Source organism: Betta splendens, chromosome 11, assembly GCF_900634795.4.
Source record: "Betta splendens chromosome 11, fBetSpl5.4, whole genome shotgun sequence".
Classification (NCBI taxonomy): Eukaryota; Metazoa; Chordata; class Actinopteri; order Anabantiformes; family Osphronemidae; genus Betta; species Betta splendens.
Window position 1 is genome coordinate 8,533,077 of NC_040891.2, and position 17,032 is coordinate 8,550,108.

General features: G+C 46.5%; 1 protein-coding gene across 2 annotated transcripts in view; it reads right to left on the reverse strand.

Annotated features, from left to right (window-relative positions):
• Nucleotides 1-1,953: 1,953 nt before the first annotated feature.
• gabbr2 (gamma-aminobutyric acid (GABA) B receptor, 2) overlaps nt 1,954-17,032 on the reverse strand; it is a 113,688-nt gene continuing 98,609 nt past the window's right edge. For both annotated transcript variants that reach the window (XM_029167111.3, XM_029167110.3), the window contains 6 exons: nt 12,656-12,766; nt 10,972-11,196; nt 10,672-10,854; nt 10,088-10,217; nt 6,901-7,018; nt 1,954-5,570 (listed from right to left, as the gene is read on the reverse strand). In XM_029167111.3, the coding sequence (XP_029022944.1) occupies nt 5,405-5,570; nt 6,901-7,018; nt 10,088-10,217; nt 10,672-10,854; nt 10,972-11,196; nt 12,656-12,766 (933 nt within the window). In that variant the 3' untranslated portion in view covers nt 1,954-5,404. The remainder of the gene's footprint in view (nt 5,571-6,900; nt 7,019-10,087; nt 10,218-10,671; nt 10,855-10,971; nt 11,197-12,655; nt 12,767-17,032) is intronic.

The window sequence follows — 17,032 nt, forward strand, 5'->3', positions numbered from 1 at the left end:
ATCAGGGATTTTGTACATCGCATATAACATAATGTGATTATTGAGTTATTATCAGCGATGTTTCAATTGGAACGTGAGCGATCACCTTGCCGGGCGTCTGTGTGGAGCGCGCTCGGCTCCGCGTCTGACCAGCATACTGATGCAGCGTCCCGTTTGTCCCACGTGCCCTTGACCACACGTCTGGATGAGGGTGGATCGCCTTAATGTGGCGCTGAGCAGGGATTAGAAGTCGCGTCTGGAAATATTGGAATGCTGCACATTATTGAGGATAATGGTGACCAGTGACACAGGTAATAAACCGCTAATAAGGGTTAGTGAGGCCTCTGCAGAAACGCTCTAATAAGGGCCTGAGGACGGAGGAAGAGGCGCTTATTCTTTTGTGCTGCTGGAAATGAAAGCCCTCATGTCAGTGGCTGATGATTGTTCAAGACACATCTTTATCAGATGAAAACCCAGTAATTTGGTGCTCATCGTTTTAAATTATTTACATCCTTTACGTTGTCTTTTAATTCACCAATTTGCTCTCAGCTTCCTGTTAGCGGAAGCCAAGTGTGAACGCATTCTGTTACATGCGCCGCAACAAAGGTCACAATTCAGCAGGTTTCCTCCATGAATGTACAGCTTTTCACGTCAGTCCGTTTGATGTTTTCGCGGACACCGTGACCTTTTGTGTTGCGTTCGCACGCCCTCGTATCGCGCGTCTCCATCTTAACATGCGCGTTTGCGAGCGAGTGGGATAAATTGGATATAGCGGCTCAGGCCCGTGCGCTTCGCTGATTTCGCCTCGGACCGAAGGCTTCATGTCTCCGATGGATCCATCTCATGTGAAAGAGGATACACAGATGCTCCCAGGTCAACTTAATCAACCCGCCTTCCATTTGCACAGCGTGGTCCCGCCGAGACGAGCTAAAGGTCGCGCAGCGTCTGCACACACTGGAGAGCTTCTCCCTGTGGAAGCCGCTCTGTGAAATCTATGGTTATCTTTACATCAGCGAGCGGCAGCGGCGGCACCACGCTGGATTTAAAAGCTCTTAGAGAGTCTGAGCGACAATTACGGCCATCACAAGGTCATCAGTTCCAGAGACATCTGAATGAGCGAGTCTGTCTGTGCTGTCACCTGCTGCAACTGTAAGTCACCCTTTACACACTGGTTTGTATGTGCTGCACATATGAAGCTACTCATACTTTATAGGTCCTCTGACATAACACATATAAACATAGCAATTATTGATAAATGAATATTAATAGGAAGTAGGGTGTTTGATTCATCTGTATGGCTGCATGTGACAGCTCTGTATTGTGTACGATCTCTGCAGCCAGTTCCACCTGTGCGTTGCATGCGCCATCGACCCGCTGAATATTTAAAGTAAGGATAAAGAAAAGCTCAGGACACAGAAAAACACTCATCACCTTCCTCCTGTTTGCCGCTGGCTTCCTCCTAAGGGCTCCATTATTTAGCAACCCTCGACATCCAGGTCTTTTCATTAGGAAGGTGTCCCACTGTGTGTGAGTGGGCAGCGGGCGGCTCACGCGGCCACGTACCAGCGTAACCGTAGACGGGTTTCTCAACTTCCAACACACCAAACGTGTCTATTAAAGCTCTGACCCGCTGCTAGACTGAGCCAAGCAACGACACCAAAAGGCCCCCATTCAAATGTAATTAAAACACAGCTAAGCTCAGTTTAAAGATGCGATCTTTATAAATAACTGGTGCAGTCGTGTGAGTGACTGTCCCGTCTCATTTACCTCACACAGCGACCCGTCTCTGTTTCTGTTGTAAGCAATTAAAAGTGTCAGGCCGCTGCCGGAACCTCCCACGATGGCCCCAGTCTCCAGAGCAGAAAATATAAATATTGATAAGGAGTGACAGTGTAGAGGAGACGAGAGAAGCAGCGAGACTCGCTCACGTGGTGAAAGGCCAAACGCTCGAGTGCCGACAAATCAAACAGCGGATTATTTTCAGTCTCACTTTATTCAACGATGACGTGAAAAGTAAAGGCTGTCCATAACATTCAGACAATAAAAGAACAAAAGAACATCCTCCCATAACAACTAATGGCTCCAAAAATGTTCAGGTGTTCCAAGTGTGATACTTATTTTATACAACTTGTTCATATCTATACCTCATCTGTACATAACATAGTTACAGATACTGTAATTAAAAAATCACTGCCAAGTATCCTTGCGGCGCATTTGTGAAATATTTCCTATGTAAAAATGAGAATGTAGGTAAAGACCTTTACATATACATATATATATATATTCTCTATTCTTTCTGTAATAAGAAAACAAGTTATTGCCCCTCTTGAACATGTTGCATTAAACATATGTTTTGTTTACCATTTGAACTCTTAATTAAACTTAACGCCATGTGATACCACATATCAAACTGACAAAACAGTAACAATATGGTGTTGTGTGTTGTTCCACTTAATATATATGTCATATTGTTATATTTTTGGACACGCATGTTTCATTTAGTCCAGAAACCCTGATGATGACACATACAAAGATATAATTATATACGTATATGTCGCTTTGACCGTCCAACGAAAACGTAAAAAGTCCAAACAAAAACCATCAGCGTGAACATATTTATTACAGGAAATCATGAGCCCTTGACCTACCACAATTGCATTGGAATAATTTTTTATCAACGTTAAAAAGAAATAGTTTAAATGAATAATAACAAAACAAAAACCAAATCAGGGCACAGAAAAGTAAAAACAACCACGACAATACCTGATGATCTGCATTTGGCATTTGTGGATGGAAAAAGTAGGTTTGAAGATTTCTTGAATTCCAGAAAAAACATTTGATGGTTTGCTACTTCCTTCACTTTATTGCCCTCAGTGAATGACTGCTAAACCAGAAGAACAGTCGACATGATGACGTTGACTCTGTCCACTGAGACATTTGGCGTTGACGTGTGTGAGCGGATCAAACAGGTTAAAGGAACTCGAAATGTTTTGCTAGAAAACATGTACAAACCAAATCTGGGTGCGAGGATGAAAACCACTGAGTGGATTTGTCACAACATTTGCAAGAACAGAGGTAACTCTGTGAATTATACATTGGATTTCATGCCGTCTTGAGAAAGCCAAATACCAAATATTCCATACATGGACACCATCATCAGGGTATCAGCAAATTGTACACAATCACATATAATGTAATATATAAAATGTGCAGTTGATTTTTCTTCTCCTGAAGGAAGAACCACCTTCTGACAACGTCTCTCTGTGATTCTCTGGTTGGCAGCTGCGGGAGAAGCTGTGGCTCCCTGGATCTCTGTGCTTGGGGGTTCCGCTGCTCCTGCGCTCAGCACGTTTGTCCCACAGTAGGTGGATCTCCGGCTCGTCTCCCGCTCCACCTTCAAACCCGGAGGCTGATTGACTGCGTTTCTAGCCAGAGGCAGCTGACGGGGGGTGGAAGGGGGAGGGGGGAAACCCACTCCAAGTTCTCCCACACTGTCCCATGCATTGAGGCATTGAATTCAAATAAACCTATGACACGCACAATTTACAGATATGTGGCCGATGTTGTAGGTTGCTGGGTGAGTGCCGGTACCACCCGATGTACTGTGGGTCCTGCAGGCTACAATATAAGACAACAGGCACAGCGCTCGACAAGCGCTGTAAAAACTAGAAACCAAGACACCGATGGTGAAACATATGCTGAGAACAAACCTTCGTACACTTGAGAAAAGAGTCCTTTTGTGTGGAGTCATTGTTTGCTTTTTTCCCCCTATGAGGGCAGTTGTACAAAAACATGACGACACCGTGTCGATGACCGTTCCCCCTCAGTGCAGCCTCCTAGAGCCAATTCCAGCGGCGCTGAATCCGATTTCCATAGCAACGCAGCGATGTTCACTGTTGCTAAGAGCGAAGTCACTTTTCCCGACACTTGATATTAACTGAGAGAAATCCCTGCGTCTGCACTTTCTGCTCTGTCGCCGGGACCAGCAGTGCCGTCACCTTGGCGCGCGGGTGTTCACCGGTTCAGCTGCGGCGCTGGCGCTCGTGGAAGTTCAGGCCGACCCACCGGATCCGACTCCACCGCGGACGCCGTCGACCCACATCCTCTCCAACAGTCGCGTCCGGCTTCCTTCCTTCTCTCCAAAGATGTGGCTTCGCGGCCCTCGGCCGTGCTCCTCAGTTTCCAGGATGGGATCAAGTGGACGTCTTAACAGTCGAGTGAGATGACTCCGCGGGGATCGGAATGACCGGGCCTGTCACTAACGCCGAGTGTGTGAAGCACCTGATTTCATAAGGTGCTCTCTTGCATCATAAGTGTACATGTGAGTGTCTGCTTGAAAAAGACAAGTGTGCAGCACTCCTGTGGTGTCTTGTGTCAATATTTCCTAACGTAGCATCAGGATCCGGTAGAGCATGCTTTCTGAGGGCATATTAAGCAGGTTAGGTATGAAAGGCTCACGCAGCCGGATGTGGAACCAGTGGTGCAAATTTAGCAAAAGTGGGAGGGAGCGGGCGTCGTGTGCGTCTTGCTCCGGTTCCGGCCCCTGCTGCCGCTTCATGTAGCTTTGATGCATCGTATGCTGCCGCTCGTGGGCTAATGCACCAGCAGTTGCACAGAGCCAGACCCTCCGTATCTCATTCACACACGTGTCTGGTTCTCTGCAGGGCGCTGTGTTTTTGCCGCTTTCATCAGAAATGTCCGTGTCTGCCTGCCTCTGACACGAGCTCCACAGGTTGACTGTCCATTCACAGCAAATACAAAGCTTACAGTACATCAAAGTCAGGAATTATTCTATTTACACGTCTCCACAAGGTTGGGGGGGGGGTAGGGGATGGGATGATTTTTGTTCGTTTTCACACTGGTTTCCAGTGACTGAAGCTGTGAAATACTCAAGTTGGATGAGAAGCTCAAACGTAGCCGCGAGCACATACATACGACGAGTACGTAACATAAACGGACGACCCCCTCTGAAGCAGATAAGGCTACAGGTCAGATCTGGGCCGGTCCACCGTCGCTCTGCTGCTGGGGCGCGTGTGTGTGTGTGTGTGTGTGTGTGTGTGTGTGTGTGTGTGTGTGTGTGTGTGTGTGTGTGTGTGTGTGGGTCGTCTGTGCATATGTGTATATGCCTGTATAAGCAGGAGGAGCAGATGAACGTCGCTGTGAATTGTGGGGGTTTGATAGTCATCCAGAGCCCACTCACACTCCTCGCACCCCTTTCCCGACTGAGGGTCCCAGTTCTCCCGAGAGGTCGGGGAGGAGAGGTACAACGAGCGGACCTCGGCCCCCCTCCCTCTCCTCTCCCCCTGTCCTCCTTGTTCCGAGACAAAATACGCACATACGCTGATGATATCAGTCTATTTGTTGTAGAAAAAAAGAACCATATATGTCTCCTCTGCAAAGAGCCAGGCGGGGGAGCGGACAGAGCTCACAGGCCAGAGACCATCACCCGGTAGGAGGGGGGCATGTGTCTGTGCCGTGGGCTGGAACCTGGGCTGCCGTTGGGGCTGGTGCAGCTGGCGTCCACCCCTCCTATGGAAGGTAGGTAGGCGTGGTGCAGGATGGGGAGCTGCAGGGACAGTCGACGTTGTATGCTGCAGGGAGACAGCAAACGGTGACACAGTCACAATGTGCAAAGGGGAACGGGAGTTCATGACGCGCAACCAAAGTTGGGAACACTTCTCACGGCAGCGGCCCGGTTTTGCGGTAACAAACCTGAACAAAACCCAGAAAGGAGGAGTGAAGCATCGCTCACGCGCGCCCCGAGAAATCCCTCTAATTGTGCTCCCCGTATTCTTCAGCACAACCCCCCCCCCCCCACTCCTTCACTTCTCACTAAACCCCTAATCCGCTGTGCCTCCTGGATTCCGGGATCATCTGACAAAAAGAACATTTCATGCTTCTGCCTGGTGTGACAGTTCGCACCCTACCTCGGCTCCACTGCCAGCCGTTTGCAGGAGACATTACATAACCAAATGCCAGTTATGTAAAACATAAAGGGGGGGGATTCAAGCTCATTCAGAAATAGACCTAGAAGGGACTCTTAATTACTTTAAATATTAATGATCCTCAGGCTCGTCAGCGTTGCTGAGTTTCTGCTCTCATTAGATGGTGTGACCCTCGTCCGTCCTGTCGTCACCGTTTCCTCCTCTAGTCACCGTTACTAAGCTTCATGCGTGTTCGCCTGCCTCTCTCCTGCCTCCACCTGCTCAAACATTCATGCAGCATGGGAATAGCTGTGAGTGTTCTTATACTCGTGTTCTCCTCCCCGTGTTCAGAGCTGCTTCCACTGTGAGCTGGAAATCAGCGCTTACATAAGCCTCTGCGAGGAGCTGCCTCTTACTTCCTCTGCTTCTTCTCGCTGCTCTCTCTTTTCCAGCGTTCTTCTCTGTTAATCCATCTTCTCCCTGTAACTAACCCCCCCCCCCCCCCCCACACACACACATATTTCATGTCTCCCTTCTCCATTCATCTATCCTAATACCTTGTGAATTCTGCTTAAATAAGTGTGGGAGGCAACGCTCTCGCTGATGCGTCGCCTCCTCGTGAATCTGAAAGTGTCTCAGCGTTCGCCATCTTTACGCGTTCGAGACCGCCTTATTTTAGAAGTTGGGGCAACAAACCAGTCAGCGGCGCGTAAACACAGACACGCGGCAGACACGTGCCCGCGCGCGACTGACGGCGTACGAAGCCGCATTAAGTCCGACGCCGTGTGCGCTTATGCTGAATGTAAGTTGATGTGCGTGGGTGAGAAAAGTACAGGGCTGGTCCGTGCTGTTGCAGGGCCCTGTTGCCACGAGCAACCGCCGGAGAGCTGCTGGTGGCTGCAATACATGTGAAGTGGAGTCTGATGAGAAAGCTGACAAGACGGAGGGGAGGGGGAGGACAAGGAGATAGAGGTGCTGGAGAAGAGGGGGAGCTCACTGTTCGGGCGAGTTGATATCCTCCAGGGGACCTCTGTTTATTCTGGAGGGATCCATGGAGCCCCACTGTGCCTGAGGCTTCTGCTCCAGGTGGTTCTTTAGTATCGACTTCTCTCCATCTGCAATGAAAACACATGGAGGCATCGTAAAATATGATGGGCTGTGTCAAACGGGCTGAGCACCTAACTGCTCAGCTTTCAGGCGCCTAAAGCATGACTTAAAGGAGGTTTTTTTACACAAGACCCTACTTTGTTGTTCAGGTTTTTGCTTTGAAGACACATCTGAAACGCTGGGTGATATTTAAAGAGTACAAGTAGGGAAGAAGCAAGAGGGCTTTTTAAAAAGGACGTGAGCAATATCTCTGTTCTCTTAATGGTTTGAGAGGTCGCTGAGGTTAATAAGGCTGAAGAACAAAAAGCCCAAAACAAGCTCATCGCGGCTGAGAAACGGTTCTCGCCGCTTCCTGTCCAGTTGTCCCAGGTTTCCCAGCACCGATCAGAGCGCTGATCTGAGCTCGCGGGACTGTTTTAGAACAGATCCGTTCTCTCAGCGTTGGGCTCCGAGCTGTTAGAAGCACGGACCGATATTTATACACTTTATTATGGATTTGTAACCATACTAAGTGCTCTTCCTACAAAGACGTGAGGTGTATGAGGTGTAGAGTGCGTTTCAAATGTCAATACTTTAGGTCAACTCATTAACCTGCTCTCTTTTATTATGGCTGTGTTTTAGTTAAATATTTGAAATAATTTTATGAAAAGACTATCGGACAAAAATCAAATCAATAAATTCATTTTAATGAATGTTGAAATGTAAAAATACTCCAGTTTTAAATTGTTAATTGAATTGAAATGTTGTACGAAATAATCCTTAATGGAAATAACTGCACTTTTTGGGTATTTTGTCATTATTCTCTGTCGGATGGATGTCGGTGTAAAGCAGGCCCAGCTGTCAGTCTATCACAGTGTGTACTGTACGTATCCTCGACGGCCAGTCGAGACAGCGAGTCGGGGGGAGCGAGGTGGAGTGTTGACTCTCACCCTTTGTGAGTGAGCGTAATTGCTGTTGACACGGCGTCCTACTCCTATAACAGCCGCTCATTCACGGCCCCCGGTACATTTAGCCCGCTGCTCTGATGAATACTGATGACTATGGCGGCGCCGAGCACACGCAGACCCGGGCGAGGGAAACTTTATACGCCGACGATCTTCAAAGGAGAAATAATGGCCTGGGATGCTGTTTCCATAATGTGGGTCAGACTGACATTCGTGAGCACCACCTAACACACACGCTGCCTCTCATTGTCTGAACCCTTTCATTTAAGTCTCTTGAGATCTTCACTAAGAACATTTAAAGGGCTGCTAACGGCTCTCTGTGTGTGATTATAAAAAAGTCAGCATCAGTTAGACACGAGTCCAGCCTCCGGTAGAAACACCCTCATGTTACACGTGAGTGGCTACGCTCCTGTTTTCCTGCACACAATCTGCACAGCATTAATCACTCGCGGCTCATTTCTAAAGCCCAGTTGCAGGTTGTTGATGGCCTCATGTTTCCATGTGAGGCCATTGTTGTTGTCTCTGTCCACCTGTCGGACTGCCGGGTTTCTCTGGGCCGTGTTGCGACGCGGTTGGACTTTTGCTTGCCGTGCCCCTTGGACTCTGGCTGCTTCTGTTTTGACAGGAAGCCCAGTTCTGGTCCCTGCCTGCTGCTTCTGCCTCACCCTGAACGAACGCCTGTTATTATATTCTATTTTGCCCACACAATTTGAATCGTAGCTCACTTAAATGAGCCTCAGATCAGCTTCCAGCTGCTGTTAGAACTTTTTGCAAAATCACTCCAAACAAATGGAGAATGAGGGAATGTGTTTGCTTAAATTAGACTCGCGATAACAGCTTTGCCTCGAGACATCTTGTAAAGAAAACTTCAAGACTAATGACTTTACATGCACAATGATAAGGTCAAATACTGCTCAGAGTGGAGCAACCTAAAAAAAGATTGGCCTGACGTCTCAATTATTTGTTTTATACGATGCCGTCACACAATAACAACCTTCTGTTCTCGTATTATTTAGAAGCAATACAAATGCAATAAGTGCGCACATGAAGAGACACTACAGGAAGCACTGGACACATTTCTCTGAGTGTGCTCATTAAGTGTTATCAGTTCATTGCATAACTATGAACCTAAACAGACGAGGAGCTCCTCAACCAATTCTAAACCACTCTGCTCCCAATACGCAGAACGAGCGCAGCTGTTTTACTCATTTACCTTCCCAGGCTCAGACAGATCCATCAGACGCCCCAGAGAGAGGCTTTGTGCCGGCGTGCGCGTCACACGAGCTGGATTTGGCTGCTGCAAATCGCCATGCGCCTGTTAAAATAGCGTCTAATGCGGAGTGATGCTGCTGGGGTGTAACCGTTCACTGATTCAATTTGAGGCTTCATAATATCTAAAATACAGCTGCATCTATTCACACAGCAAGTGGGCAGAGGCTGGCATCACATTTCCTCCTGGTGGAGACAGATATGACTTGTCCATTTATATTTTAGCCCACAGTAGCCTCCATGTGCTTGTCTTTTCCACTAATAGTTCACATTAGGTGCTCCTTCCTGGTTCTTTACTCTTCTCGCGCCCGTTCTCAAGGACATTGTCAAACAGACAGCAAACAACACCCCGAACACCAAATAATTAGGTGCCAGATCAAGTGTGGAGCCACTCTGGGCATTTTAATGAAAGGTGAGAGACTCGATAGTGTGACTACAATACGTGCAACACTTGCCAAGCAACTGTGAAGCATTCAGGTATTGTACCTGATCTCATGACTCATTCTGAGACGTCACAGACTCCTGACAGGAGCTAAATATTCCTACAAAGTGCTGCTCTGAATGCACCGCTAAAGTCTTTTACACAAGCCACTGTGCAGAGAGGAATGATTATGACATTATGTGTGAGAGCATAAAGTATCTGTGACAAGCTGTTATCACAGTCACGTATCTGTGAAATAAACTATTTTAATGAGGATTATTCTCCCGTGTCGTGTTGTGTTTCTTGTCAGAGTGGGGTTGTTTCTTCAATGAGATGGAAAATTGTCCAGGTACCAAATGGTCACGCAGACGAGCCCCACAGGACCGGGAGAGGAGGTAGGACAAGGTTCCGGGAGCAGCTCCCTCACGCAGCCCATTTCTCACCTTTGCCATCTGTGAAGTTGCGTATGCTGAGGATGTTGTTGGCGTCTGGGTAGTGGTTCTGCTTGATGTAAGGCGTCTTCTCTGGGGTGTCCTGCAGCTGCATGGTCACCTCTTCAAGCTCCTTGTCAAGCTTTTTGAACAGAGGAAACACAAATGAATTAAAAAAAAAATGAATCAGACATAATTATCCAGCGCTGCCTCTGGTCTATGGACAATCAACAGCTTCTTTACATTACTGAACACTGAACAGTGGAGAAGCTTGATGTGTTCCAAGGACATACAGTAACAACCTCCCTTCTCCGCGAGTGTCTGAGCTTCTATTTGCCACCGTGATGAACAAAAGCAGCAATTCATCTCAGAGATCTGGGAAAAAGCCAAGATGATTGCCAGGGGATTTTTAAAAATATCACTTTGTGTCTTTTTAGAGAAATGAATCAGATGGAAAGTACAAGTTGCTACAAAGACCTGCTTGGTGATAACAAACTGCCTTTAAGTGATCAGAAGTCCTTTATACAACAAGCCATCGGTTTATAAATGCAGTAAATCACTATAAATAAAATCCCTGATGTCGGTTCGGCTCAGACCTCTGTTATCCTCATGCGGAGGCGGTGGTTATCAGTTTGAAGCCCGTCCAGCCGCGACGTATTAGCCTGGTTGACACTGGTGACCGAGGTGGAGGTTTTGGAGTCTTCCTTCTTCTGGTTCTGGGTGAACTTCAACCGGCGGTTCTGCGTGGCTGCATCCGGGTTGGTTCTCATGGTGATCAGCTGCAAGAGAAGCGCATTCGTCACAGCTGCTCTGGGCCCAAGCGCACACACATAACTGCTTATGCCACATTTTTTTGGTGATAATAAAGCCCTGCACTTGTACCCTCACACACTCACCTTGGGAACGAAGACCAGGCAGAGAGTGATGGTGCTGCAGAAGATGATCACCAGGGCTACGATGCAGAACTGGACGTTGGGTTGATCTCTCGTCAGGAACGACACGGCGGCGCCAATGATGCACATGATGCCCACATTGTACACAGCCATCCCAATGTATTTGCTGTCATTGAGAGCAGGGATGCTGACGTTCCTCGTCTCCCAGGCCAGGAAGCAGCCGAACAACTGATGAGGAAAATAAAAACAAGGATAATTGGTTTAGAGACTAGTTCATCGGTTCCTCTGGGTCAGGTTTAAAACTACAGGATGTGATTTTTTTTTGCTTCTGCTGCTTCCAGTCTAAACATGACACTTTTCTCAGACGAAAACAAAAGCGATTTAATTATTCAGTTTTGTTGTTGTTTGGTGCTCCTTATTGTACTTCATAAATACTAATGCAGTGCAGATTTCACATAGCTTTAAGAAACGCTTTAAATATCAAACAAAATTCAACTTCATTACGTTGTATAATAAAGTCTTAAAGAGGTAAAAAAGGGGCCACAGACACTGGTTAAAAGCAGCCTTAGGTTTCATGCTGGTAAAGTGTTTATTTAGTGAGTGAATTGTTTGTTTAGCGGAACATTAAAGTTGCAGCATCAGCCTGCTGAATAATTCACCGTGTGCTGTGTAAGGAGGTCTGACTGCTCCTTCTCCATTCGAAACGGGAGGCGGTGGGATGGTGAGCAGCAGAGTTAGAAGAGCAGTCGTCCAGGATTAGTGTGTGTCAGGTGTTTGGGCGTAGCCCTGAGTGACTGAATACAGACGCTCATTTCTGCTGATACAAACCTTTCCTCATTAAATGAGGTTTGTCTGTGTGTCTGACATCTTTAGTGGTATATACTGTATACTGTAGCTAGTGGTTTTATCTCGGTCTACTTAAGTTGTTGATTTACAGCTCCACATTTTATCACATGAAACACACTATTGTATAGTATGTGGTGAAAAAAGTGTTTATATTATGTGATGAAAAACGTGTAATACATACACGAGTTACTTATCATAATAATAATTAATAATAATCTTAAACCATCCTTGTCATTTTAATGTGCCCTTGCATTATAGTAGTTGGTGTTGGAGCAGACATCAGTCAAGTCACTAAGTGATCTTACTGTAGTACAACTGGAGAAATATGATTATTAAACATCTTCACTCGTGTTAAATATGACTAATTCAGCTCACTTTCAGCAGCCTGTATTACACTACAACACCACTATAGGTTATGTTATGGGAGATGCTGACTGCATTTTGGCTGCTACCCTGCCTTTGTGGTAAGAGTCACTTATCCTATGTGTGTGATGTTTTACTTTCTTTGAGCCGTGTCATTGACGGTTTAATCTGAATATTTACGGCAGGCTTGAAAACAGGGTTGTAAACTAACTGGACATGAAAGTGGTGTCGATCTTCTGCAAATTCATGGCAAACACATGAAAAGGACTATTTCTGTACTGCAGGTAGACACATCACTGCTCCTTTTTAACACGCTTTTACAAACCTGGCAACATCAACATTTTACTACTGAAAAAACAAAACATAGCTTGAATAAACTCCCTCTGAGGCTGCAGTAGGTTTCCATTTCCCGTGGACGTTCACACTAAAGACATGTCTGTGTGAGTGCCTGATAAAACGCTGCGTTCTCTCCTCTCACCATTAGCAGCCCCTTGTAGGCATAGACGATGCCCAGCCAAATGGTCATGTGGGTGTTCTCACAGTGCTCCAAGAAGGGCCGGATGGCAATGTCTCTGCCTTGGGGGTCCGCCTGTTGACAGCACAAACACAAAGACCGGAAAAGAACTCAATTAAAACAAATTAGACGTAATAACATGTAATCGGAACTATGTCTCATCACAGCTGCTGGCCTTCGACATGAATTGAACCTGTGCTTTGGATGCTACAGAGACTAACGATGCTCATTCATTGTGATTTACACCTCCACCTTCCTCCTGTCACGCTATCTCCCCATCCTGCCCCCGTCGCTCTGCTTCTTACTCTGTCTTTTACCTAAGCTGGTGACACAGGTGACTTACAGGGCAAATTATCACCGGAGGTGGATATTATTAAGCTAAGACGCATCACCTCTCTTCTCTCTTCCTCGTTCTCTCTTAGGCGCAGCTTTAAAAAGCCTTTAATAAGAGCATTAGTTTGGCCTGCATGGATTCATCTGAGGCCACACCAATATATCAACTGTGAGACACCTGGGGCAGGGCTGGGCATGAAGCCACACTGCTCTCTGGATGTGTGTGTGTGTGTGTGTGTGTGTGTGTGTGTGTGTGTGTGTGTGTGTGTGTGTGTGTGTGTGTGTGTGTATATATCTTCGGGCTTATTTACAGGACGATATGTTTAATGGCTCAGCAGATGGCGTGTGTGTGTGTGTGTGTGTGTGTGTGTGTGTGTGTGTGTGTGTGTGTGTGTGTGTGTGTGTGTGTGTGTGTGTTTGTACGCTTCTACAGTAAAAAATACTGCGATGCTACTGTAGCTTTGTTTCCATCCAGCGCATACTATCACACAATTACTGTTCTCACATGCGCTCATCACTGATTAATAAACATCCACTCATACACGTGCCTCCAGGTTCTGCAAAAATATTTGCGGTCATTCTGACCCCCATTCCCCCCGTTCAGCTAACGTTAATGACATTCATGCTTTTCTCTAGGACCTTAATCAATTCACATTAGTGAATTTTCTATAGGTTGAACACTTACAATGAGAAATAGGATGGAAAGAGTGGCACTGTTTCACCCACTGCACCTGCAAGCTACAATGTCTCCTATCCTTGAATTGCTGTTTTATGTACCAGTGTAGTACTCTTTACTATTTGTAATTCCCAAACAGTTGTTCTCATCTCCAAGTGAAGTCATCTAGACATCATACTATAATATTCACACAGTCACAGTTTGTCAGAACAATTTTAGTGCATCACCAGTGTTAGTGCATCATTTATGTATATTTATGCATTTTGGTTGAGGAAAAATTATCCAGAAAGTTCCAGTTCCTCCTCAAATCGCTTCGTTCATTCATGGAGCGACATGAGAGACACGTTGTACATTCATGTAGTGCAGTGAATAAACTTGCAAGAACAAAACGATAGGGCGAAATGAGATAGAATGCTTATTAGGCCCAGGTCTCTATCACTGCAGAGCAGACTTCAGCTCTACTGTTTTAAAGGGAAGCTCTCTGGGGAGTTGCCAGGCAACACAGCTGTAGGCGTCAGGCGGCCCCAAAGAGCTGGTGATGGCAGTAAAACCGGCGGTTCGCTGACATTTTTCACAGCATTAGTCCTCTAACGAGATCACTGCAGGAGGGCTGTAGAGGGCACAGCACTGGCAGATCATCTATGAGGAGAAGGAGCTAGATGAGGGGATGGGAGTGAGTGATGGAGGGAGACGAGCTGTGGATGGAACAATGGGAGTGGAAAGGACTGGAGTAACATATGGATAGTGTTATGGATGGAGGGACAGTGGGAATGGTGGCAAAGGGAGTAAGACAAATGGCTGTCTGTCTAATCTGCTTCCTTAAAAGAGAACCCAAAGCAAACAGAAGAGAAACCCTAAGAAAGACTAAACAGAAGACAAGCTGGCTGTAAATGACAACGATGCTGCGATCTGATGCGATTCTCTCTCCACAGCTGCTGTCGGATCAGTTTGGTTTATACAGAAAACACTAAGTAAGGAACGGAACAGATTTAACCGTGTTTTGCTATACTACGTATGTTAGTATGCCATTTTCATATTTCATACTGACATGTCTGAGTTTGGCTGTTTTTCTTGCAGATTTGGTTCTTCTGCAGATCGGAAAAATAACAATAACTATGAAGGCAGTTTTGTGAATATTGCCTACTATAGTAGCTCAAGCTCACGATTTTCCTACAGTAGTTAACTAATTTAATTAGAAAACACTGGACCAGAGGAACAGTTACTGCTACTTGATAAAGACCAATGAAAGTTGACATCATGACATGATCCTCCCACAACCACAGATACAGAGGCTTGGTTCTGGTTCTAGGCCCTGCTCTGACTGGATGACGGCCTCTGGCCTGGTGAAGGACGGGACGACACAGCAGTCAAATGGAGCAGAGCGTGTGTGTGTGTGTGTGTGTGTGTGTGTCTGTGTGTGTGTGTGTGTGGACAGAGGAGCTATCAGGCACACGCTGACAGAAACACTCCATCACTCATATCGGCAATTACAACCGAGGAGATTCCACCACGGTGAAAGACAGTGAGAGAGATGAGGGCAAGAGGCAGGAGCTCTGGACTTTACTCCAACAAATGCAAGTGTTCCATTACTGAAAAGCAAAGAAGGTGACAGATGAAAAATGACAGCGCTGCACAGAACAGGTTCCCCGTTCTCAGGGGAGAGGCTTTCTCATAAAAACAGTGATTACTTCAGGATTAAATAATTTACATTCGAACACATCTGCAATCTCTCCCAGAACTAAATGTCACGTGCTGTGCATTAAATAATAATAAGGTAGGTTTTCTGATCTGAATGCTGTGTTTAGCAGATAGACTGGTCAGAGAAAGACACAGTAACATCACATCTGACGATGGCGTCACACGACTATTTATTTCTGAGTAACGGTTTTATAAATTAATTAGGAATTCTGTCAACACAAGCTATTTATTGAATCATTAAATATGCATAGACTGAGCAACAGTGGCTTACTGAGACGTCCTACAATATGATGAAAGCACGCGAAGAATGAACCGAGAAATTCATAAAAGCCAGGATGAGAGATGCAGCGAGTGGCAGAGGGAAAAAAAAGCATCAAGAGCAGAGAGGGCAAAGAGATAAGAAGATGAAAGGCGTCCCGGTGCCACAGCAAGCACAGATTTCACCCTCCGAAGTCCTGTCTCCACGAGTCTGAACAACAGTAATGGCCCCACAGTGGGGTAAGTGTAGGGTGCTAAAAAGTAGGAAATAAGAGACAATACAAGTGGACGTGTCCTTGGTTGTGAAGAAGCTGAGGGAGAGAGGAGTGTAAGGCTGACCCACATGTCTGAGACATCCAGCCCCACGTGTGTGAACATGGGCCACAGGTGTCACCTGAAAAGTGAGAGAGCCGCCAAACGTAAAAACTGTTCTGACCCTGCGACTGTTTGGACGCTGGAGTGGAGACGGAGCACGATGCAGAGAGAGCCGGCTCAGGTTCACGTTACACTGGTCCTGACGGACGACCTCGCCGGCGACCTGCAAATCACGTCTGAGCTGCTGGATGGGCGCGATCCCTGCGCAGTGATAAAGCGTCCGCTCCTGACAGCGCCGTCGGCAGCGGTGGGGAGATGTTTGTGTTGCATTGGGAAATTAAAAACATGTGTTTGTTTTATGTCCAATAGACGATTAAGCTCACGAAACCTAATATGTAGTTCACTTCCCTTATATTTTCTTCTTGTTCAAAAGACTAATTTCACAGCAACAGAATTAGATACGTGCTCACAAACAGACCTATTCTGTGACACACACACACACACACACACACACACACACACACACACACACACACACATATACACACACACACACACACACACACACACGGGTGCAGCTCCCCAGGCTCTTGCAGGGAGCTGCCTTAACTGATTTATTAGGCGCTAAACGCGTCATTAGTGTAAGCGGCTAACCCTGAACATTGGACTCATTAGAATATGCAAATGCTGTAGTACAGCCCGGCCGTCTGCTGGCTTGCGAGCTAAGGCTTTTGTTATCTCAGGAGCCAACTGCTTTTATGGCTGCTCCTCTCTGACATAGCTCCCTGTCATAACGCTGGTTTCCCTCACAAGGCCCATCTGCACACAACGCAGCTCCAGGCCCTCTGCACAGGGAGGCTGCAGCAGCAGAGGTGGCAGATGCATAATCATGGATGTTTGTACCCTGCTGGCATTAAGTGTATTACAGTAGGTATATCAGTGCAGTGCTGGGTGGAGAGGTGAGGTTTATGTGCTTCCAGAGCAGGAGTCATGGAGGAGCCTCATGTCTGGGTGCAAGACTTTGCTTTACTATCAATGGGCATCATATACAGAAAGCTCCA